This window comes from Mustela lutreola, chromosome 3 (assembly GCF_030435805.1).
Source record: "Mustela lutreola isolate mMusLut2 chromosome 3, mMusLut2.pri, whole genome shotgun sequence".
Classification (NCBI taxonomy): Eukaryota; Metazoa; Chordata; class Mammalia; order Carnivora; family Mustelidae; genus Mustela; species Mustela lutreola.
In genome coordinates, this window is record NC_081292.1 from 203,218,565 (window position 1) to 203,242,016 (window position 23,452).

Here is a 23,452-nt window from a genome sequence, read left to right on the forward strand (position 1 = left end):
AGAGAGGCAGGCAGAGAGAGAGGAAGGGAGGCAGGCTCCCCACGGAGCAAAAAGCCCGACGCCGGGCCTGATCTCAGGACCCCGGAATCATGACCTGAGCCGAAGGCAGAGGCTTTAACCCACTGAGCCACCCAGATGCCCCACAGAGTGTTAACTCTTAAGTGTTAACCACGAAACAGTATCATCTGAGGGTTGGAAGAAAGCTTGGAGGGAAGAAGACAACCTGTTCATGGAGAAATTGTTGTATGGTGCATGGTGTTAGGAGCTGTACACACTATTGCATTATTTTATAAACAGTCATGTTGAGACCTCCCCTCCCCCCCAAAAAAGTGAAGTGCATGGTGTTTATAGCACTCTGGGAATATTTTGGGCTCTTCAAGACTTTCAAATTTATTTCATAGAAATGAGTTTACCATGAGGACTGCTATAAAGATGTATAAAATAAGTTTGGAAACACATTCATTAATTTTAATGCTCAAAGATTTTTTTTTAGTGTTTTGATTTACAAAATTGGTATAAGATAGATTCTAGGTCATTGATGAACACAACTAAACATGTAAAAGTAAATTTTTGAATTTGGGAATCAGTGCAGGAATGGTTCAAGAGTGCATCTGTGGGACAGGACAGCCAGTGATACCACACTCCGGACTTGGGAATTGATTTGTGCCTCAGTTTTCCCTCCTGCAAAATGAGAATTATCATAGTTCTTCTTCATGGGTACCATGGCCATGAGGACTAAGTCAATTCAATAAGTATTAGTTGATGCTATTTTAATGAGTGCCTAATTGAAGTTAATTTTACACACTTTCCCCTGATTTTTCAGGAATTATCTCCTACTTCAGATACAAACTTAGTCCGATCCTTAATGAATCTGATAGACTGTTTTATGGATAACTTTTCTGATGAAATCAAAGTGAGAGAGAGAAATGATCGAGAAACGTACTCATTACTGGAGGTAAGGTCCACTGGCTTTGAATCTTCCGATAGAAAGACATCTACGCTCTCCCCAATGCTTCCTGATCAGAAACTTCATTTTCTCCCTGGAAATAGAGGCCGGACAGTAAGGAAGAAGTTGGACCCCCAATAGTAAGTGCATGTAGGGGAGCTCTCCTACTGTCAGCTCCATCGCATCATGAGGTTTGGGTGAAACCCAATGATAACCCTAGATCTGCTACTGAGATCGCAGGTCATTTAACCAGCCTCAGACGTGATCAATCCCCGGGACGACTGACCCTTTTTTTTTTTTTTTTTTTTTAAAGATCTTGTGCATTTATTTGAGGGTGGGGGCAGCTCACATATATTCATGAGCAGGGGGAGAGGGAGAAGAAGGCTCCCCCCTGAGCAGAGACCCTGACTCAGGGCTCAGTTCCAGGACCCTGGGATCACAACCCAAGTTGAAGGGAGATGCTTAACTGACTGAGCCACCCAGGTGCCCCAGCCCTGACCAGTAGATAACAAGATTCGCCTCCTGTTCAACCTTCAAATCATAATTCTTTGTTTTTTATTTTGATTTTCTTCCCTTTTTCTTGAGATATAAATGTTGAAAATATATGAGAGTATATGGGTAGCTCAGTGGGCCAAGCCTCTGCCTTCGGCTCAGGTCATGATCTCAGGGTCCTGGGATCGAGCCCCACATCGGGCTCTCTGCTCAGCAGGGAGCCTGCTTCCCCCCCACTCTCTGCCTGCTGCTCTGCCTGCTTGTGATCTCTCTCTCTGTCCAATAAATAAATAAAATCTTAAAAAACTAAAAAATAAAATGTATGTGCATGTATATATGTGTGTGTAATATAAATGTATATTAGCATTGAGGAAAGAAATTTGTATGAAAACACTTTTCAAATAAAATGATCAATGGCCCTTGAATATTCCCTAATAAAAAATTATATATTGCTAATAGTAGCACTTCTAAGGTGGTCAAGATGTTGCTCTTATTACATATATTCTATGAAATAAATTAATTTTTAATTTAGTTTTAAATGGTTTCCAGAGAGAAACAGCCTGTTAGTAATCAAGGAGCAGGCAAACAGTGTTAAGTATAGTGCAGACCTTTTAAGAGGAGTCAAGATTGTGCTTGTTTGGCATTTAAAAAAGGGCTTTAGGGATACCTGGGAGGTTCAGTGAGTGAAGCATCTGACTCTAGATGTCACCTTAGGTCATGATTTAGGGTCACAAAATCGAGCCCCATATTGGGCTTCATGCTCAGCTGGAAGTCTGCTTGAGAGTCTCTCCCTCTGCCCCTCCCTTTCTCCTCCCCCCCCCAACTCTCTCTCCAATAAAAAATCTTAAATAAAAGGGGCATTTGATTTTAAAACAGAAAAATAGGTTTTCTCCATATTATTACTTACGGTCCACATATGATTGAAACCACATAAGGAACGACATGGCAGACTGCAGAGAAAGGGAGGGAAAACTTGAAATCAGAGAGGGAAACAAAGCGTGAGAGACTCTGGACTCCAGGAAAAGGGACTGAGGGTTACAGAAGTGGGGGCAGGGAATGACGTGGCTGGGTGATCGGTATGAAGGAGGGTGTGCGTTTTGACGAGCACTGGGTGTTATATGCAACTAATGAATCGCTGAACGCTGCACCACAAACTAATGATGTACTATATGGTGGCTAACTGAACATAATAAGAAAAAGAGAAAAAGAAAAGAGGTTTTCTCATTTAGTGTTAGGTCTTGTCATTTCTAGCTATAGGTCTTGTTATGCAGTCCGTGCTCAGATTGTTACAACAACAGGTAAATAAACAAATATGAATTTGTTCTTTTAAGAAAACACTATCAAGATTTAAATTAAAAAGCACGTATTTTATGGGGGTTGATTATTCCTTATTACAATTGCCTTAATAAAAAGTTATCGCAATGTACTTTTTTAATATCAGGGTCCTTCCACGTATTTAGAATATCACATGATTTACCAGACTAATCATTCTAAGGTTTCACCATGTATTTTGCATTGTGTCATCTTTTCTGATAGCAGGACTTCATAAGACATGCAATCCAATTTTTTAAAATCTAATTATTATAAAATCCCGAGATAACCTACGGTTATGTATTAGTTTATTAAATTTCTTTCAAAGATATTAATCTGGCTGATCTGATTCAAGCTTCAAGAATACATTAAAGTTATTCTTTAATGCACTCATCTTCTCGTCTCTCCAATGCAGGGCATTTTTCTGTTTTCATTGATCTGGTCCATCGGAGCTTCCTGTAAAGATGATGATCGGTTGAAATTTGATAAGATTCTTCGAGAGCTAATGGAAGGCCCAATTTCAGAACTAACTCGAAATAAGTTTAAATTACTGAGTGGCATGGACCAGATGCCTTCAAAAGCACTAACTGTCCCATTTCCTGAAAAAGGAACAATTTATGATTATCAATTTGTCACTGAGGTAAGAGCTCTGAAGCAAGATTTACAACTACCAGCCAGACAGAGTTCCCTTGTAGACACACAGCACATAATGGCCCTGCGGCCACCCTGTCACCACTTTTTACCTTAAGACTCAGCATGGAGTAGTAGAGGAAGGTACTCTGGCTTTGAAGTCAGACACATCAGGGTTTAAGTCCTTTTAAAGCCACTTTCTTTCTGTATAGCCTTGGACTAGTAATCTTTCTGAACCTTGTTTTTCTCTTTGATAGAAATAAGACAAATATTTCTTATTTGAGCCTGTTGTGTTCATTAAATACAAGTACACAGTATGACCCCTAGTCCAGCCCTTGGTTCATGCTGTTTCAGGGTCCCTCTTGGGGTTCATATGGTGCATGTTAGCATATCGCAGGTGCTAAGAAGTCCTGTAGGAACATAGCTGGGTTAATGTTAACTCAACCCTTCCCAAATGCACTGGACAATAAAAGCTGGGTGGTGTTTGTTTACTTATTTACGTGTAACAGCTCCCATGAGTACTGTACTGAGAATTTCAGGAATACTTATTTAAATATGAAGCTTCAAGTGAAAGTGGTTCATACTATATCCCCAGAAGATAATTCTATCTCACCAATATTTCTTTAATAAAGTTATTTTTCTAAAGCCTCCCTAGAGGCTATTATCTGGATGGGCCATGATCTCTCCAAACGGTTCCCTACTCTTACACATTGGACTGTTTTTGTTTTTTCTTAGTTTTTCTGCTTTAGTGAATATTCTTATATACAAGGCATTGTGTACATATCTGATTGTTTCTTTAAAATAAGTTCCTAGAAATGGAATTTGCTGTATCAGTTTTTGAATTTTTTATGGCTCTTGAGATGTATCTTCAAGCCTACCTCAGAAGACACTCTTCATCCTGCCAGCCACAAGATAGTAGCCTTTTATTTGCCAATTTTATTTTATTTTATTTCAATTACTAACAATACCCTGCATTTTCAGAGCACCTTGCAGTTTAATAAGTTTTTCTATGATCATTTCAATTTGTTTCCCAACATCTCACTGAACTAGGAAAGATAGATTCATTTTATAAATCTTCCCATTGAGGAAATTAGGACTCAGAGATATGTGATTCTTCCAGTATCACAAAGTCTCTAAATGAGTATTCACTCCAGGTTTTCTGATTTTTTAATCTTTCCTTTCCCATATGGTGATAAAATATCCATCTTAGAAAAGATTATCAAGAATAAGGGAAGGACATTGTTTCTTCTTCAGTTCTAGAAAGTTCTAGTTACTTCCTTGCAATACAGTTTTCAACTTGATGTGAAATCACTCACCTAAACAAACAAACAAACAAACAAACAAAAACCTGTACTATATGCACAGCTCGTGCCAGAGGTTACAAAAATGAGTAAGTCACAGTGCTGCCCTCGGTGATTTCTTAACCTCTTCAGAAGAATGTCATGTGACACTCTAGGCCAAAAGAGTGCCCTGTGGGAAGATCCAGGGACTTGGGCATGTTGGGAAACAGTAAGTCCATCAATGGGGCTGGACTGTGGATGCATGAAGGAAGGAGTCTGAATTCTGTTGTGTTTTGAATGACGAGGATCTTAAATTTAATTCTGTAGAAATGAAGAGAGCAGTGATGTTTTTCTAAAGCAAGAGAGTTAACATGTTATTTTTGGAAGTATTTGTTCTAAAGACTGCATAGGAAATACAAATTTTAGTTGACAAGTTGGATACAAAAATATAGTATAATGTTAATTCATAATAGTAATCTCACATGAAGAAATCTTATCCATTCTAGATATCTGTTGAACAACAAGTTGAATATAGTTAACACTACTGAACTGTATGCTTAAAAAATGGTTGAAGGTAAATTTTAGGAGTTTTTTTAAAACCACAATTTTTTTAAAATCTCACATAAAATTATAAGCTTATGTTATATCTACCATTAATAAAAGTACAAGAAACATGCAGCTGATGTTCTAGGGAAAAAAATTCTATATTTGTTAACACTTACTGAATAAAATTCTTTACTATTTAATGCACTAATTAGTCTAGTTTCTTAGTTCATTAAAAAAATTAACATTTGTACAAAATATTTGATCTTTGGTTTAACGTAATCAGTAGTTTCAGCAATTAGAAATATCACAGCATTGCCATTTCTTTTTTATTCATATGAAAGCCTAGTTTCTCCACAATTTAACACAAAATTTAACTTTCAAACTCAGGGTGGAGTGTTTTAAAGGATAAAAACAAATATGTAGGGGCGCCTGGGTGGCTCAGTGGGTTAAGCCGCAGCCTTCGGCTCGGGTCATGATCTCGGGGTCCTGGGATCGAGTCCCGCATCGGGCTCTCTGCTCGGCAGGGAGCCTGCTTCCTCCTCTCTCTCTCTCTCTCTGCCTGCCTCTGTGCCTACTTGTGATCTCTGTCAAGTAAATGGATAAAATCTTTAAAAAAACAAAAAAAAAAAAACCAAAAAACCCCACAAATATGTAAATGTCAGTGGTTTTTTTGTTTTGTTGTAATTTTTGTTTTGTTTTGTTTTTCATCTTGATCTTTGATCTTTTCTATAATGGCACAGAATAACAGAGCTCTTAGAAGTATTTTATAATATAACATTCATCATTTGGCTGTTTATTATAAACAGGGAATAGGAAAATGGGAACCATGGGTAAAGAAATTGGCAGAAGCTCCTCAAATTCCTAAGGATGTGATGTTTAATGAAATCATTGTACCAACTCTGGACACGGTGCGGTGCTCTGCTTTAATGGAATTGTTGACCACCCATCAAAAGCCTTCAATATTTGTAGGACCGACAGGAACTGGAAAGAGCGTTTATATTATTGTAAGTATTGAAGAAATCTAAATGTTAAAATATCTATCATATTCTTAAGAATGTTATTTTTTAACTACCTGAAATAGTAGATTTTATATTTTTAAATATTAAAATATGTTGATGTAGCCACAGAGAATTCTTAACTGCCTATTTATTTTAGGAATGGACTAAAGATATGATTCCATTTTATATCACTAAATTATTATACCTTTTAAAATTATTATACCTTTAAAATAGCTCATTAGGATGGAGATTTCATATCCCTTGAAAGGAAAAGGTGTTTAATTCTTAATTTTCAAAATTGTTTAGTATATGGAGGATTACTATGTAGTAATAAAAATGATTTTCTTTGACTTCTGGAATCTTGCCCATTGTGTGTTTGGTAAGAAAATGCTAGCTGCTGTAGCAGATAATGTCCAAAATCTCAGTATCTCTACATAGTCTTGGTTCCCTTGTATTTAGAAGGTCATACTGAACAAAGGCCAGTTCTTGCCCCTAGTTCCAGATTTCTAAAGGCAGAAACTGGCTGGAGCTAATAGTGAGTAGCACCCGCAGCTTTGTCATGAGAGTTAAGTGCAGGTTTCTCCAGGGTCACCTGGAGAAAGTGTGTGGAAGATAAGTGGCCTTCAGCTTTCTTGGGGCTCCATTCTAGATGACGGCCCACAGCAGCTCCATTAGTTCCCTTATGGCCGAGAACTGTACAGTGCGGGTATCTCTTTGGAGTTGCTAAAGATCTCGTAGCTCTGCTCCTCTAAAAGAGCAAATGTTTGGAAGATTTCCATGACAGCAGGCAAGACCGCATTAGCTAAGAGAGAACCAGAGTGATGCCAGTAAGGTAGGACTCTTGTCTCTCTTCGTCTAGCTCTGTCCCCCATCCAGCAGTGGGTAGGAAGACAGGGCAAAGCAAGTAGAGGAGCCCAAAGAAGCCATCAGTGGTCCTTCACATTATAGGCTCTCCGTCAACCACTTTATGACAGTACCTGTTTCCAGTTCTTTATTGATTTTATATTTTGATTAAATCTGCTAATCTTTTTGAACTATATTTGGACATGTAGTTAAACAAGTGTCCTGGTATCATTTATTGAATAATATCTTCCACAAAAGATTGTGATGGTGCCCTTCTCATAATTTACGTGCAGGATGCATCAGGGAATGTCCAAGAGCAGGAAAAGGTGAAGTTTAAACTGAGATTTTAAGTCAAGGTTTGGTTTGCCTGGGGTTAAACAACGATCTTTCTGGAGGGAGGAGTTATGATGGTGGAGTAGTAGGGGGACCCCGGGCTTGCCTTGACCCACAAACACAGCTAGATCAGCATCAGATCATTATGAACAACTAGAAAATTGATCTGAGGATTAAGAGAACAATCCGCACAATAGGAGGGAGAGAATGTGGCAGATGCAAAGTCTGGAGACTTGAAATAGGGGAGAGAAAAGCTGTGGTGCATGGAGAGGAAGGGGCCCTTTTTGTGGTGAGAAGTCAGGGAGAGAGGAAGGGGGCGGGCGAGGAAGCAATGTGGAGGGCTGGCTCGAGACACCATGTGTGTCCCTGGTCACACTGGGAGAGAACAAATGTTTACCTTCCCAGAGTACATTTGGAAGAGGGCATTGCCTCTCCAAGGGCGCTGCTGAGTGGCCATTCAGCAGCAGGGGACAGAGGTGCCGGCTGAGGGCAGATAGCCTGGTGGGGACTCTTCACTGCTTCACCATAGACTCCAGGCGCTGCCATGTCCATGCGACTGCTTTTCTGGGACAGAATGTGCTGGGCTTAGCTCTCTTCTCCCCGAGAGGAGAGGGGGTCTGTGCCTTGCTGGGTCCTTTAAGATTTGGAGTTTTGAATTCCAGCTGTGTGCCCAAGATGAAACATAGGAGAACTGTGGCACCAGGCATGCCAATGGCCCGGGCACAGACGGGTTGAGCGTGGTGACCTGATGAGGGCCAGGACACAGGAGGGGAGATTATTTGTGTGAGTGTCTCCTGAAAGGTGGTGGCCCTGAGGTCACCTGCCTGGGGAGGAGAGGACGGGGTGACAGACACCGTCTTCCACACACATCCCGTTTCTCCCGGCCGGTACCCACGCCCACCAGGACAGCTGGACTTTAGAAAGAAACACAGCCTCCAGTGGAGGCTGCAGATGATTCCACCAAACCCTACCCCTCTGCATCTTTCCAAAGGTAGGTCTGGCCATGAGCCTGTGCAGCAGCCTCTCCCTGGGAGGAACAACACAGACCCCTGCACATGTACCAGATTATTGATCACTGAGTGCTCTAAAGTGTCACTTCAGTTCTGGTGGAAATAAGACCAGGCTTCTTAAAAAATATTTTTTATTTTTTAACTTCTTTTAGTTTTCTTTCTTTTTGGGTGGGGATGGAAATTGGGCTTATAGGGTTTTTTGCTCATTTGTTAGTTTGTTTCCTTTTCTTGTTTTTTTGGATCAAGCTTCTCTCTCGCGCTCTCTTTCTTTTTTCTTTTTTTTTTTTTTCCTTCTTTCCCACCCCCCCTCCACTTTAGAATCAGGTTTATAGTTTTTTGTTTGTTTGTGTAAGGTTTTTTGTTGTCTTTCCTTCTCTCTCTCTCTCTTTTTTTTTTATTGCATGAGGCTTTTTTTTTTTTTTCAGGTTTATTTTAACAAAAAGATCAAAGCATACCTAGTTAAAGGCCTAAACACTCCCCATTGCAAGCAAGGAGGAACTCTGCAGAGGACCAGCCTCTGGGAAAGAGCAGCCAAAACACAACAGCAGAGTGCAAATAGCACACGTGAAAAACAATTTCAGAAGTGCCCACCCCTGGACAGTGTGTGACTCCTTTTTTTTTTTTTTAAGATTTTATTTATTTATTTGACAGAGATCACAAAGGCAGAGAGGCCAGCGAGGGGGGCAGGCTCCCCACTAAGCAGAGAGCCCAACGTGGGGCTTGATCCCAGGACCCTGAGACTATGACCTGAGCAGCTGGCAGAGGCTTAACTCACTGAGTCACCAAGGCGCCCCTGTGACTCCTTCTTAATACACGTTTACTCTCAGGGGCAAGAAACATAACAAGCTTTCATAACACACAAAAGACAGAAACCTAGACATTGTGACAAGATGGAGGAATTCTCCACAATAGATCAAGAAGAAGTCACAGCCAGGAATTTGCTCAAAACCGATATAAGCAGTGTATGTGAACAAGAATTTAGAACAGCAGTCATAAGAACACTTGCTGGACATGAAAGAAGCATAGGAGACACTAGAGAAACCCTGGCTACAGAGATAAAAGACCTAAAAACTAATCAGGTTAAAAATAAAAGAAATGCTATGACTGAGATGCAAACCTGACTGTATGTAATCACTGTGAGGATGGAAGGAGCAGGGGAACAAACAGGTGATACAGAAGATGAAATTATGGAAAATAATTAAGCTGAAAAGAATAGGGGAAAGAAGCCTATTAGATCATGAATATAGATTTAGGGAACTCAGTGATTTCATAAAGCATAAGAATATCCTTATTTTAGGAGTCCCAGAAGAAGAAGAGTGAGGAAAAGCAGTAGAAAGTTTATTAGAACACATTATAGCTGAAAAGTTCTTTAACCTAGAGAAGGAAACAGGCATTTAAGTCCAAGAGGCACAGAGAACTCCCCTCAAAATCAACAAAAACAGGTCAACACCAGGACGTATCATAGTGAAATTTACAAAATACAGATGTAGAGAATTCTGAGAGTAGCTAAGGAAAAGACATTCTTAACCCACACAGTTAGATGCATAAGGTTAGCAGCAGCTTGGCACAGTAACTTAGCAGGCCAGAAGAGGGTGGTATGAAATATTTAACATGCTAAGGGGAAAAATATGCAGCCAAGAATACTTTATCCGGCAAGGTTGTCATTCAGAACAGAAGGAAAGATAGAGTTTCCCAGACAAGCAAAAACTAAAGGAGTTTGTGACCACTTAAGCAACCCTGCAAGAAATATTATAGGGGACTCAGTGAGTTGGAAAGAGAGACCAAAAGCAGCAAAGACTTGAACAGAGATGATCTACAGTAACAGCACGTGTACAGGTAATACAATGGCACTAATTCATATCTATCAATAATTACTCTGAATGTAATTGCACTCAATGTTCCAATCAAAAGACATAGAGTATCAGAATGAATAAAAAACCCACAAGATCCATTGATGCACTGCTTACAAGACTCATTTTTGACCCAAAGACACTTGGAGATTGAAAGGGATGGGGTGAAGAGACATTTATTATGTTAGTGGTTATCAGAAGAAAGCTGGAGTGGCCATACATTTTTCAGCAAATTAGATTTTTAAACCAAAGACTGTAATAAGAGATGAAGAAGAGCCCTATATCCCAATAAAGGGGTTTATCCAACAAGAAGATTGGAAAATTGTAAATATTTTGCTCCAAATTTGGAGCACCCAAATATATAAATCAATTAATAAGGAAATTCATTGATAATACTACAATGATAGTAGGAAATTTGCCACCCCACTCAGAGCAATGGACAGATCATCTAAGCAGAAGATCAACAAGGAAAGAATGGCTTTGAATGACGCACTGGACCAGATGGACTTAACAAATGTTCAGATGTTTAGAACATTTCATCTTAAAGCAGTAGAATATACATTCTTTTCAAGTGGACATGGAACATTCTTCAGAATAGATCACATATTGTGTCACAGATCAAGCTTAATCAGTACAAAAAGATTGAGATCATACCATGCATATTTTCTGACCACAATGCTATGAAACTTGAACAACCACAAGAAAAGGTTTGGAAAGATGACAAAACATGGAGGCTAAAGAACATCCTACTAAGGAATGAATAGGAAATTAGAGAAGAACTAAAAAAATACACAGAAGCAAATGAAAATTAAAACACAACAGTCTAAAACAGTTGGGACACAGCAAAGGCAGTCACAAGAGGGAAGCATACCGGGCCTACTTCAAGAAGGAAAAAAGTCTCAAATACACAACTTAATCTTACACGTAAAGGATCTGGAAAAAGAATAACAAGAAGAGGGAAAAAAATTAAGATTAGAGAAGAAATAAATGATATAGAAAATTTTAAAACCCAGCAGAACAGATCAACAAAACTAAGAGCTCATTCTTTGAAAGAATTAACAAAATTGATAAGCCTCACTCAGACCTAACAAAAAGAAAAGAGAAAGGACCCAAGTCAATAAAATCACAAATGAGAGAGAAGAGATCAAAGCCAACAATGCAGAAATACAAATAATTATAAGAAATTATTACGAGCAAATATATGCCAAAAATTGGACAATCTGAAAGAAATGAATAAATTCCTAGAAATTCCTAGAAACATATAAACTACCAAAACTGAAACAGGAATAAATAGAAAATTTGAACGAACCTATAACCAACAAAGAAATTGAATAAATAATCAAAAATCTCCCAACAAACAAGAGTTCTGGGCCATAGCTTCCCAGGGGAATTTTAACAAACATTTAAAGGAGAATTAATACATCTTCTGAAGCTGTTCTAAAAAGAGAAATGGAAGGAAAACTTCTAAACTCTTTCTGTGAGCCCAGCATTACCTTTATTCCAAAACTAGACAAAGACCCCACTAAAAAATAGAACTACAGACCAATATCCCTGATGAACATGGATGCAAAAATTCTCAACAAGATAGTTGAATCCAACAGCTAGTAGAATCCAACAGTACTTTACAAGAATTATTCATTATGATCAAGGGGGATTTATTCCTGGGCTGCAGGGGTGATTCAATATCCCCAAATCAATCAACATGATACACCATATTAATAAAAGAAAGGATAAGAACTATATGATCCTCTCAATAAATGTAAAAAAAAAAAGCACTTGACAAAATATAACATCCTTTCTTGATAAAAACCCTCAAGAAAGAAGGGATAGAAGGAACATACCTCAATGTCATAAAGACCCTATAAGAAAGACCCACAGTGAATATCATTCTTAATGGGGAAAAAAATGAGAGCTCTCCCCCTAGGTCCGGAACATGACAAGGATGTCCATTCTCACCACTATTGTTCAGGACTGGAGGTCCTGGCCTTAGTAATCAGACAACAAAAAGAAATAAAAGTCATCCAGTTTGGCAAGGAAGAATTTAAACTTTCACTCTTTCCAGGCAACATGATATTCTATGTGGAAAACCCAGAAGACTCTACCAAAACATTGCTAGCACTAATATATGAATTCAGCAAAGTGGCAGGATATAAAATCTATGTACAGAAATCTGTTGCATTTCTATATACCAACAATGAAGCAGCAGAAAAGGAATCAATCCCATTGACAATTGCACTGGAAACCATAAGATAACTAGGAATAAAGCTATCCAGTGAGATAAAAGATGTGTATGCTGAAAACTATAGAACACTGATGAAAGAAATTGAAGAGAACACAAAGAAATGGAAAAACATTCCATGCTCATGGATTGGAAGAATAAATATTGTTAAGATGTTTATACTACCCAAAGCAATCTACAAATTTAATGCAATCCCTATCAAAATACCACCAGAATTTTTCACAGAGCAAGAACAAATAATCCTAAAATTTGTATGGAACCAGAAAAGACCCCAAATAGCCAGAGGACTGTTGAAAAAGCAAAGCAAAGCTATAGGCATCACAATTCCAGACTTAAAGCTGTATTGAAAAGCTGTGGTCATAAAAAAATATGGTACAAACACAAAACCAGACACATAGATCAACGGATCAGAATAAAGAACCCAAAAATGGACCTACAACTCTATGATCAACTAATCTTTGACAAAGCAGGAAAGAATATCCAGTGGAAAAAAGTCTCTTCAACAAACGGTATTGGGAAAATGGGACAGTGACACGCAAAAGAATGAAATTGGACCACACTGGTACACCATACACAAAAATAAGTTCAAAATGTATGAAAGACTTCAATGTAAGACAGGCAAACATCAACATCCTAGGGGAGAACACAGGCAGCAGCAACTTCTTTGACCTTAGCCACAGCAACTTCTTGCTAGATATATCTCCAAAGCCTAGGGAAACAAAAACAAAAATGAACTATTAGGACTTCATAAAGATAAAATCTTCTGCACCGCAGAGGAAATAGTCAACAAAACTAAAAGGCAGCCCTACAGAATGGGAGAAGATATTTGCAAATGACATACCAGATAAAGGGCTAGTATCCAGAACCTATAAAGAACTCATTAAAGTCAACACCCCCAAAATCAATAATCCAGTAAAGAAATGGGCAGAGGACATGAATAGACATTTCTCCAAAGAAGATGTACAAATGGCCAACAGATGCCTGGAGAAGTACTCAATATCACTTGGCATCAGGGAAATACAAATCAAAACCACAATATCACCTTACACCAGTTAGAATGACTAAAATTAACAACTCAGGAAGCAACAGATGTTGGCAAATTTGGGGAGAAAGGGGAACCTAACACTGTTGGTGGGAACTAGTGCAGCCACTCTGTAAAACAATATGGAGGGTCCTCAAAAATTTAAAATAGAACTACCCTACAACCCAGCAATTGCATTACTAGTATTTATTCAAAGGGTTCAAAAATGATGATTTGACGGAACACATGCACCCCAGTGTTTATAGCAGCATTATCAAATTATGGAAAAAGCCCAAATGTCCATCAACTGATAAATGGATAAAGATGTGGTACACACACACACACACACACACACACACATATACACACAGGAATATTACTCAGTCATCAAAAAGAATGAGCTCTTGCCATTTGCAACAACATGGATCTGGAGTATATTCTCAGAAAAATAAGTCAGTCAGAAAAAGGCAAATACCAAGTGGTTTCACTCATCTGTGGAACTTAAGAAGCAAAACAGATGAAGGGAAGGAAAAAGAAAATAAAAACAGAGAGGGAGGGGTGCCTGGTTGGTTCAGGTGGTTGGGCCATCCAGCTTTTGATTCCAGCTCAGGTCATAATCTTGGGGTCATGGGATCGAGCCCCATGTGGGGCTGTATACCCGGTGGGGTGTCTGCTCTCTCTGCCTCCCTCTCTCCCGCCCTCCCGCCCTCCCCTCCCTTTTTCTCGGCTCCTCCCCCTGCACATCTCTCCCTAAAACATAAATAATTTTAAAAAACAGAGAGGAAGGCAAGCCATAAAACTATAAGTGACTCTTAACCATAGACAACAAACGGGGTTGCTGGAGGGGACCAAGTTGGGGGATGGGCTAAATGGGTGATGGGCATTAAGGAGGCACTTGTGACGAGCACTGGGTGTTATACGTAAGTGATGAATCACTGAATTCTACTCCTGAAACCAGTACTACATTATATGTTAACTAATGTGAATTTAAATTAGAAAAAATACAAACAAAACAAAAAAACAACAAAAAAAGATCTTTCTGAGCCATATACAGAAAGCTAAGGGATTTACCCATGATACCATCAAGAGTCAAGGAATGGAGACTTGACATTGTGAAAGGCAGCGCTTGGAGAAAACTCAAGCCTCCTGTCATCTGTATCCTCAACCCGAATTCAGCCCAGGCATTAAAACTGCCCAGGCAAAAACAGACAAACAAACAAACAAAACAAAACAAAGAGGGCGCCTGGGTGGCTCAGTGGGTTAAGCTGCTGCCTTCGGCTCAGGTCATGATCTCAGGGTCCTGGGATCGAGTCCCGCATCGGGCTCTCTGCTCAGCAGGGAGCCTGCTTCCCCCTCTCTCTCTGCCTGCCTCTCTGCCTACTTGTGATCTCTCTCTCTCTCTCTCTCTCTCTCTCAAATAAATACATAAATAAATCTTTAAAAAAAAAAAAAAACAAAGGAACTTTTTACAAAATGGGGAACATACTTTGCAATTTAGTTCATTTTTTCTACCTAACAGAATGTAAATATTTTCCTATGTCATTATTCTTTACAAGATGATTTGTAGAACACAACACCTTGATTCAGAATCAGTGTGACTGCACCTGCTTTCCAATGAAATCCATTTTGAATATGCAGGTATACAATTTAAGCTTCCTCACTAATAAGTCAGAAAACTTGGTATTTAAGTGGAGAGATAAAAAACTATAATAAAATGAACATTGATTTGGAAAGAGACACATGGCAATCTGAATTCTTGCCCCACCCCTGAGACCATACGCAGGTTGCTTAGCCTCTGAGTCCCCATGACTTAACGTTAAGAAGACAAGGTACTCTGTGTGGTGGCTTTGGAAATCAGAGAAGCCACATGCAGAGGGCGTGGACAAACAGGGACACACCACGGTATGGTAACCGTTATCTCGATTGATTCCATCTCTTCTTCCGCAATGTTAGGACACTCTAAATTCAAGTCTGTCGACAGTGATGCTTAGTGTTTATTTTGAAATGTCAGGGCATAATTCCAACTATGGTTCATTTTGTTATTTCCTGTTATATAGAATTTTCTTCTGAATCAACTCAATAAAGAAATCTACAAGCCTCTGCTAATTAACTTCTCGGCACAAACTACAGCAGCTCAGACTCAGAATATTATCATGTCAAAATTGGACAAAAGAAGAAAGGGAGTTTTTGGTCCTCCTTTGGGCAAGAGAATGGTAATTGTTCTGTTTCTATATATATATGGTACGGCATGAGTCTGCATGTCCTCTGCAACAGTCAGAACTAGGAAACCAACTGTACTAGGACTTGACATCTTTTTGTATGTTGTTGTTGTTGTTTTTTAAATCACAATTTTTTTTCAAGATTTTATTTTTAAGGAGCCTCTACACTCAACATGGGGCTTGAACTTACAACCCCAAGATGAAGAGCGGTGTGCTTCGCTCACTGAGCTAGCCAGGCGCCCCTTTAATCACTAATTTTGATTCAATTTTCCTTAAAGTCTGTTCATATCTGCATGTGCATTAGGCAACTTGACATTAAAAACAAGCAATTGCCCTTTGAATTAAAAAGTAGAATATTCAGCTAGGAAATTATCTACCTTTCTAGTTCTCTGATGAACATTTTTACTCAGCAGAGTCTTGCTGCTTGCTCCTGTAGAACTTTAACCAGCTATCAATTGACTTCTCTGTGTTCCTCTGCCACAAATACCCTACTGAACCTCACTTGTCACCACTCCAATGTTATAATCATTCTTAAAATCCTACCTTTCTCATTTACTTTAATGTATTGAAGTTGTACAAGGAAAAAGAGGAGGCATATTGATAAACAAATTGGGTGAGAAGATGAATAAATCCTCAATTCTTAACCTAGAAAGGTTAGTAATGAGACTTTCCCTATTCCTTAGAAGCATGGATGCTAGGGAATATTATTTTTTATTTGAAAAGAGACCAACGTTTCTCACATATGTATGTGCAAGAAGATAATCTAATTCTTTGCCTCAACATCGTCTACACAATTGGACAATATACTAAGGTGTTAATATTTTTTAATATTGCTTCTTTTTTACTCTCAGGTTGTCTTTGTAGATGATGTCAATATGCCTGCCCGGGAAGTATATGGGGCTCAGCCTCCCATTGAGTTACTTAGACAATGGTTAGATCACTGGAATTGGTATGACCTAAAAGATTGCTCTATGATTAAACTAGTAGACATTCAAATCATGTGCGCCATGGGACCTCCAGGTACGTCTTCTGAGTTTGTGATTACTAAAATTGACTCACTGTGGCTATACCTAGAGAGATGGTTAGAGAAAGAAAGAGAAACCCAACTGGACTGAGTTACAGTTTCTTGTGTATTTGTCTTCTTAGTGTGTACTTTGGGGCCTGTGGGAATGTACTACAATGGTCAACACTACAGAGTGGGTTGCCTTCCTTGGGGCCATTCTCCTACCAGTTCTTCCAGATCCTTTTTCTCCCACCTTCTGGAACTTTGCACTTCCTTTCTCTGTATTCTAAGGACCCAGATCCCTGTGAAGCAGCTCATTTCCCTGTGTTATAGTCCTTAATTCTTCCAACTGTATGAAACTCCTGTTTCTTCCCCAATCACGTCCCATTAAATGAGTCTTTGGATTTATACAGGCTGTTAAGAGGAATTTAAGAAGCAAATAGCCACAAGAATTAACCCTTAAAGATTCTTCACATTTCCCAAGGGAAATTGATAAACTTGAAAGAATCTAGTCAGGGGAAACTTTTTTATGATGGGTTAATAGTAGCTTGATTCAACAAACTGGACATTCTTAACTGTTTTTTTTTTTTTTTTCTTTCCTGAACTGAAGCCAGTATTCTAGTCTTTAAAAATTCCTTTTCACCATATATCATGGCTTCAGGGAATCTCATTGGTATTTGCCTCCTGACCCACTGATCTCTTGACCTGTAACCCAGTCAGGTTGCTCTGAGTCAGTAATTGCTCTCAGCATACTTACTGGGCCACTTCAAATGCTTTTTTTCTTTTCTTTCAAGTTTTTATTTAAATTCTACCTAGTTAACATGCAGTGTAATATTACTTTCGAGTGTAGGATTTAGTGATTCATCTACCTACGTGCCACATCCCATGCTCTTCCCAGTGCCCTCCTTAATCTCCATCACCCATTTAACCCATCCTCCACCCACCTCCTCTCCAGCAACCCTCGATTTGTTCTCTACAGTTGAGTCTGTTTTGTGGTTTGCCTCTCTTTTCTTTTCTAAAAAAATAAGATTCGTCTATATATTTAAACAAAATAATACCGGTGATTTTTTTAATGATGGTACATTCCTAGTTAGTTATTAAAGCCTCATATTTGAGGGGTTTCTGGGTAGCTCAGTCAGTTAAGTGTCCAACTCTTGATTTTGAGTCAAGTCATGATCTCAGGATCATGAGATCAAGCCCGAGTCAGGCTACACACACAGCGTGTAGTGCGCTTGCGATTTTCTCTCTCTCTCTCTGCCCATCCCTCCACTTCTATATGCTCCCTCTCTCAAAATAAATACATACAATCTTTTTTAAAAGCTTCATCTTTGAAAGTGTAATCATTATTTTATCAAAGTGAGACAATCTAAATTTTTAAAAATACAAGTCGTCAATGAAGTAGCCACATGAACCACATAGACTCAACTTTAGGAAATTCATTTTAGGATGAGGGGAAAGAGTTAGGCTAAATGCCAAGATTGTGCTGAACTTCAGCAATGTGGGAAGGAATCTAAGTTTGATGAGACATGTTTGCCAATATTGCATGCAATATTCCCATTTTATAATGTTGTATCTTAATGTTGTATTGTAATGAGGATGTTTCTAGTTTACTGCTTTGGGCTATATGAGTCACAGAGAAGGTGGTTTTCTGTCTGGTCTGATTTTCTTTAGTAAATTGACCTGACTCAAGAACTCAGTCAGATAATTCGACTAGAAAAACAATGTGTTGAGGTTGGGGGGAAAACTGTTTTTAGGTCAGGGTTAACCAAACAAGTACTCTTAATTTCTCTGTGTGCTGTGAATATGCTGTGAATTTGTCCATCTTTCAACTTGTTTTATGCTGTAAAATATTGGAAAAGGTATTCTAGGGTGTAGTAGTAACATTGTTAAGAGTTACTGTTTTTGATATTTAGGTGGTGGTCGAAATCCAGTAACACCCAGATATATGAGACATTTCAATATTATAACAATCAATGAGTTTAGTGATAAATCCATGTTTGCAATCTTCTCTAGAATCTTAACTTGGCATTTTAAAATCTGGTAAGTAATTTAAAGTGCGTTTCTTTTTTCATTAGTGGGTATACAGTCGTTAGGAAACGTATCAATATAAGTAATACTTCTTGAACTATTCCCTGAAAACATCTCTAGATAAAGATAAAGATCTGGATATTTTCTAGATAAAGCAGCTCCCCTCTGCTGCTCTCATCTCCAAGTATGGGAGCATCGCAAGAAGGGGCCACAGTATCTTTCTCTTTGTCTGATGTCTTGAATTTTAGCCCCCAAATACATACAAAGTTGGCATTCTGCTATGTAGTATGTCCATGGTGGAATTATTAATGTTTTGAATTTTCACCATGTAATACAATTAATGCTAGAAAGATGTATGCTAAGTTTATCCTGTGACTTTGATACCCTGTAGTAGGTCTCTTGAGTTCCTCAAGGAGATTCATATCTAAGGGTATAGCCTTTGAGCCTGTACCCTAGGGGAAATGGTGCTGTCTAGCTCTGCATTTTCAGCGTTTCTCTATGTGGTATGCAGAGGTCAGGGAGCCAAGTGGACCTGGGCAGTGCAAGTCTCAGCTCCCTGATATCCTTTCTCAAGAAATTGTCTTTCCTTGCCCGGTCTAGTGCTGATGGAGACAGACATCGGGCTCCTCGTCAAGCCAGAAATTAAAGATAGTCAGTTTTTCCCCAATGGATATTCACTGTACATGTTCTTCCTACCCTAATTGTGCCCTTTGCCCTCCTTTTTAAAAATCCTATTTCGCTTTATTTTTAATTCTCTTTTTTCTTTTCCTCTTTTTCATATTCTGTATTTTTATTTCCTTCCCATTTTCTCTGAAAATACTCATTTCACCAGTGTTCTTCAGGGATTCCTTTTATATGCCATTGAAAGTGCTAAAGGGTGAAAGTGATTTGTCTAGCGGATGCCGGATTCGAGTTATATTATCGGGGTCCCTCAGCTGGCTCTTTTGTCCACTTATTTAAGTACTTCTAAGTCCATGACACTAGTCCTGCCTTCCCATGGAGTTTCTTTAATCATAAAATAAAATAATGAATGGCAAGTAGTTTTAAAATAAATTAAAATTCTATTATTAGTATTAAGAAATGGCAATCTTATAAATTAAATCAATTATTTAATCAGAATAATTTCCACACTAGGCATGCTAAATATCATTTACGTATCATATATGCTAACATTTTCTTTTTTTATTACATTATTTTAAGTTATAAATTTCCAGATGATTTTCTCGATTTGACCGCACAAATTGTTAACGGTACGATGACTCTGTATAAGGAAGCCATGAAGAATCTCCTGCCTACTCCCGCTAAATCTCACTACTTGTTCAACCTCCGTGATTTCTCCCGTGTCATTCAGGGCGTTTGCCTGTCAAGGCCAGAAACAGCAGAAACCAAAAGAGTGATTAAACGTCTCTGGGTTCATGAGGTAAATTTTTGTGTTACTGAAATATGATTATGCAAGAAACAAAGATTTTACCATGGCAACAACTGGGTAAAAAGAAGCATTTCGAAGTTTGTATTGTTGAAATTCATTCAGCTATTTGGCGTTATGGAGGCCAATAATCAAGATAATTTAAAAGAATATTTAACACTAAAATATTTTATGATATTTAAAAAGGATTATCTCCTGTTTTTAGAAATTTTTGTTGACTTAAAAGATATTTCTAGGGGTGCCCGTGGCTCAGTGGGTTAAGCCTCTGCCTTCGGCTCAGGTCATGGTCTCAGGGTCCTGGGATCAAGCCCCGCATCAGGCTCTCTGCTCAGCAGGGGGTCTGCTTCCCCCTCTCTCTCTGCCTGCCTCTCTGCCTACTTGTGATCTCTCTCTGTGTGTCTAATAAATAAATAAAATCTTTTTTAAAAAAAAGATATTTCTAAGTAGGTATCACTTTGGGACAATCTCCCTTACGTGACTTAATTCTTGTTAGTTTGATTTCAAATAATTTTTTAGATGGAATACTTTTTAAGGAGCTGTTTTTATAAGAAAAGAATGTATTTGTTTGCATTACTTACTTGTATTTTTAGATGCCAAAACAACTGCAAAACAAACCAGTTTTGAAAGCATAAAAATATATTGAAAGTATATTTAAGTTCTTTGTGGGAAGAGGAATATGGGTGAACATTTTCTTATAAAAACTTGAGGAAGGGGGGTGCCTGGGTAGTTCAGTGGGTTAAAGCCTCTGCCTTTGGCTCAGGTCATGATCCCAGAGTCCTGGGATCGAGCCCCACATCGGGCTCTCTGCTTGGCGGGAAGCCTGCTTCCCCCTCTCTCTCTGCCTGCCACACTGCCTACTTGTGATCTCTGTCTGTCAGATAAATGAATAAAATCTTTAAAAAAAAAAAAAAAACTTGAAGAAGGAAGGAGAGAAAGAATATAATAAAATAAGGCATCAGAAATAATTTAATACAAAGAATTATAGGAAAGTTAAAGAAAAATGTTTTATTTTTAATATGCAAATAATATAGCTATTTTAATTTTAATAATGTAGTTAAATCTAGAAAATAGGAATGTGCTATGTTAAAACCATGTGCTGTAGAAATAAAAATTACAAAAGGACATTTAGAAATGGAATTTTTAGTGTAATGAAATTCATAATATAATAACTTTATATTTTTGATATTTATGCAATATAATGAGTTTAAATTCTCAGCTCAAAACCTTTCAAGAGCACTCTACTTCACTGGGAGGGATGAAACATACAATTCTGGTGACCCACAAGATTTCGTACGTGTCCCTCTTTCCTGGCTCCCGTCAGGCTACCTCTTGTGTGAGAACGCCCGCTCACCTTCACGGCAGCACAGGCCTCCTGGCTGTTCGCCCCGCCTGGAGTCCGTCCCCGGATCTTGTGCACTGGCTTCCTGCTGCCTTTGAGCAGATCTTTCCTTCTCCGTGAGGCCCACGCTGACCACCCTATTACATACAACAGGCCCTCACCCCACTAGTAGTTCCAGTCTTTCTTGACTTAAACTCTCTTTTTCTTCTTTTCGTAGCATTTATCAGCATCTAACGTGCCATAAAATCTATTTCTCATGTTTATTGTCCCATCGTCCTCAGACAGCAGGCAAGTTCCATGAGCTCAGAGATTTTTCTCTCTTTTTTTGGTCACTGATTTATTCACAGTGCTGAGAACAGTGTTAGACACATTATTTTCAATGTTTCAAAAAAATTATGAAGTAATTGAACTCAACGCTCTACTTGTGCTTTGTTTCTATTCACTCAGAAAAGATTTCCTAAGGGTCTAATATGGACCAGATACTACTTTAGGTGTCCAGACACTTTTACCAAGTCAGAAGACCTAATGTAATTTTATTAAATGGTTTTTAAGGCATGAAACTGGTTTACTATTTTACATTCCCTTTGGCTTCTCCATGGTTTTCAAACATTTGTGTGCCCCAAATCTGATTTGCTTATTAAATATAGTTATTCTGCAAAAGTGACCCAAGGAAAAAAGTAAATTAAATTTCATCAAAGGTAAAAATTTTCATGCTTCTTAGGATACTGTTTAGAAAGTGAAAAGACAACCCACAGAATGGGAAAGAATATTTGCAAGTCATATATCTGATCAGTGTCTCAGATCCAGAAAATGAAAAGAGCTATTACAATTCAATAGTAAAAGATAAATAACTAATTCAAAAGTGGGCAAAGGATTTGACTAGACATTTTTCCAAAGATGATATACAGATGGCCAATAAGCACATGAAAAGATGTTCAACATCATTAGTCATTAGGGAAATGCAAATCCAAGCCGCAGTGAGGTACGCCTCACACCCACGGGGTGGCTGTCACCCCAACGGCAGGTAATAGCAAGTGCTCTTGAATTGGCGGAGGAATCCTGCCCTCATTCACCGCTTGGGGGTATGAAAAGTGGTGCAGCTGCTTCAGAGAACAGCTAGTTCCTCAAATGTTACAGCTACCGTGTGACCCAGTAGTGGTGCTCCTAGCCATGCACTCGAGAGAACTGGAAACACATGTCCACACAAAAGCTTGTACACAAATATTATTAGAATTATAATAAAAAGTGGACATAACTCACATACATATCAGCTAATGAATGGACAAAGAAAATGTGGTATGTACACACCATGGAATTTTATTCAGCCCTAAAAAGAAAGAGCAGTACATACACAACACGGACGAACCTAGAAAGCGTCATCTAAGTGAGAGAAACCAGACACAAAAGGTCTCATATTATATGATCCCATTTATACGAAATATGCAGAGTAAGTAAATTAACAGAGACAGAGTAATAGTTGCCAGGGGTTGGGGGGACATCAGGGGGAAATAGGAGTGACTGATAATGGATATAGGGTTGCTACATGGGGGTGATGAAGAAGTTCTAGAAGTAGAGAGTTGTGATGTTTGCTTAACTTCATGAATATTATAAAACGCACTGAATTATATGCTTTTAAAGAGTGAATGTTGTGATATGTGAATTATATATTAATTAAAACAATCTGTAATTCAGGGTTGGAGGTAAATAAACTCAAATCATAAATACAATATAATAAAAATATTCCAGAGATTACTTTTCTTGGAATGAGGTAGACTTATGATAGAGAAACTTTACATATCAACTTCTCCAAATGGAAGAGGGGGCTGCAGAATCACAGGGTAGAGAGCAGGGGATCCACAGAAGGGAGCATGAGACCTGCGAAGGTGCTGGTGGCATTCTGTATCTTGATCTTGGTGGTGGGGACCTGGGTGTATAAAT

General features: G+C 38.6%; 1 protein-coding gene across 1 annotated transcript in view; it reads left to right on the top strand.

Annotated features, from left to right (window-relative positions):
* DNAH7 (dynein axonemal heavy chain 7) overlaps positions 1-23,452 on the top strand; it is a 263,533-nt gene that overhangs the window by 125,325 nt on the left and 114,756 nt on the right. Inside the window, exons 34-40 of the mRNA XM_059168545.1 lie at positions 824-955; positions 3,165-3,389; positions 6,012-6,209; positions 15,557-15,712; positions 16,570-16,738; positions 18,635-18,761; positions 19,950-20,169. Coding sequence (XP_059024528.1) covers positions 824-955; positions 3,165-3,389; positions 6,012-6,209; positions 15,557-15,712; positions 16,570-16,738; positions 18,635-18,761; positions 19,950-20,169 — 1,227 coding nt within the window. The remainder of the gene's footprint in view (positions 1-823; positions 956-3,164; positions 3,390-6,011; positions 6,210-15,556; positions 15,713-16,569; positions 16,739-18,634; positions 18,762-19,949; positions 20,170-23,452) is intronic.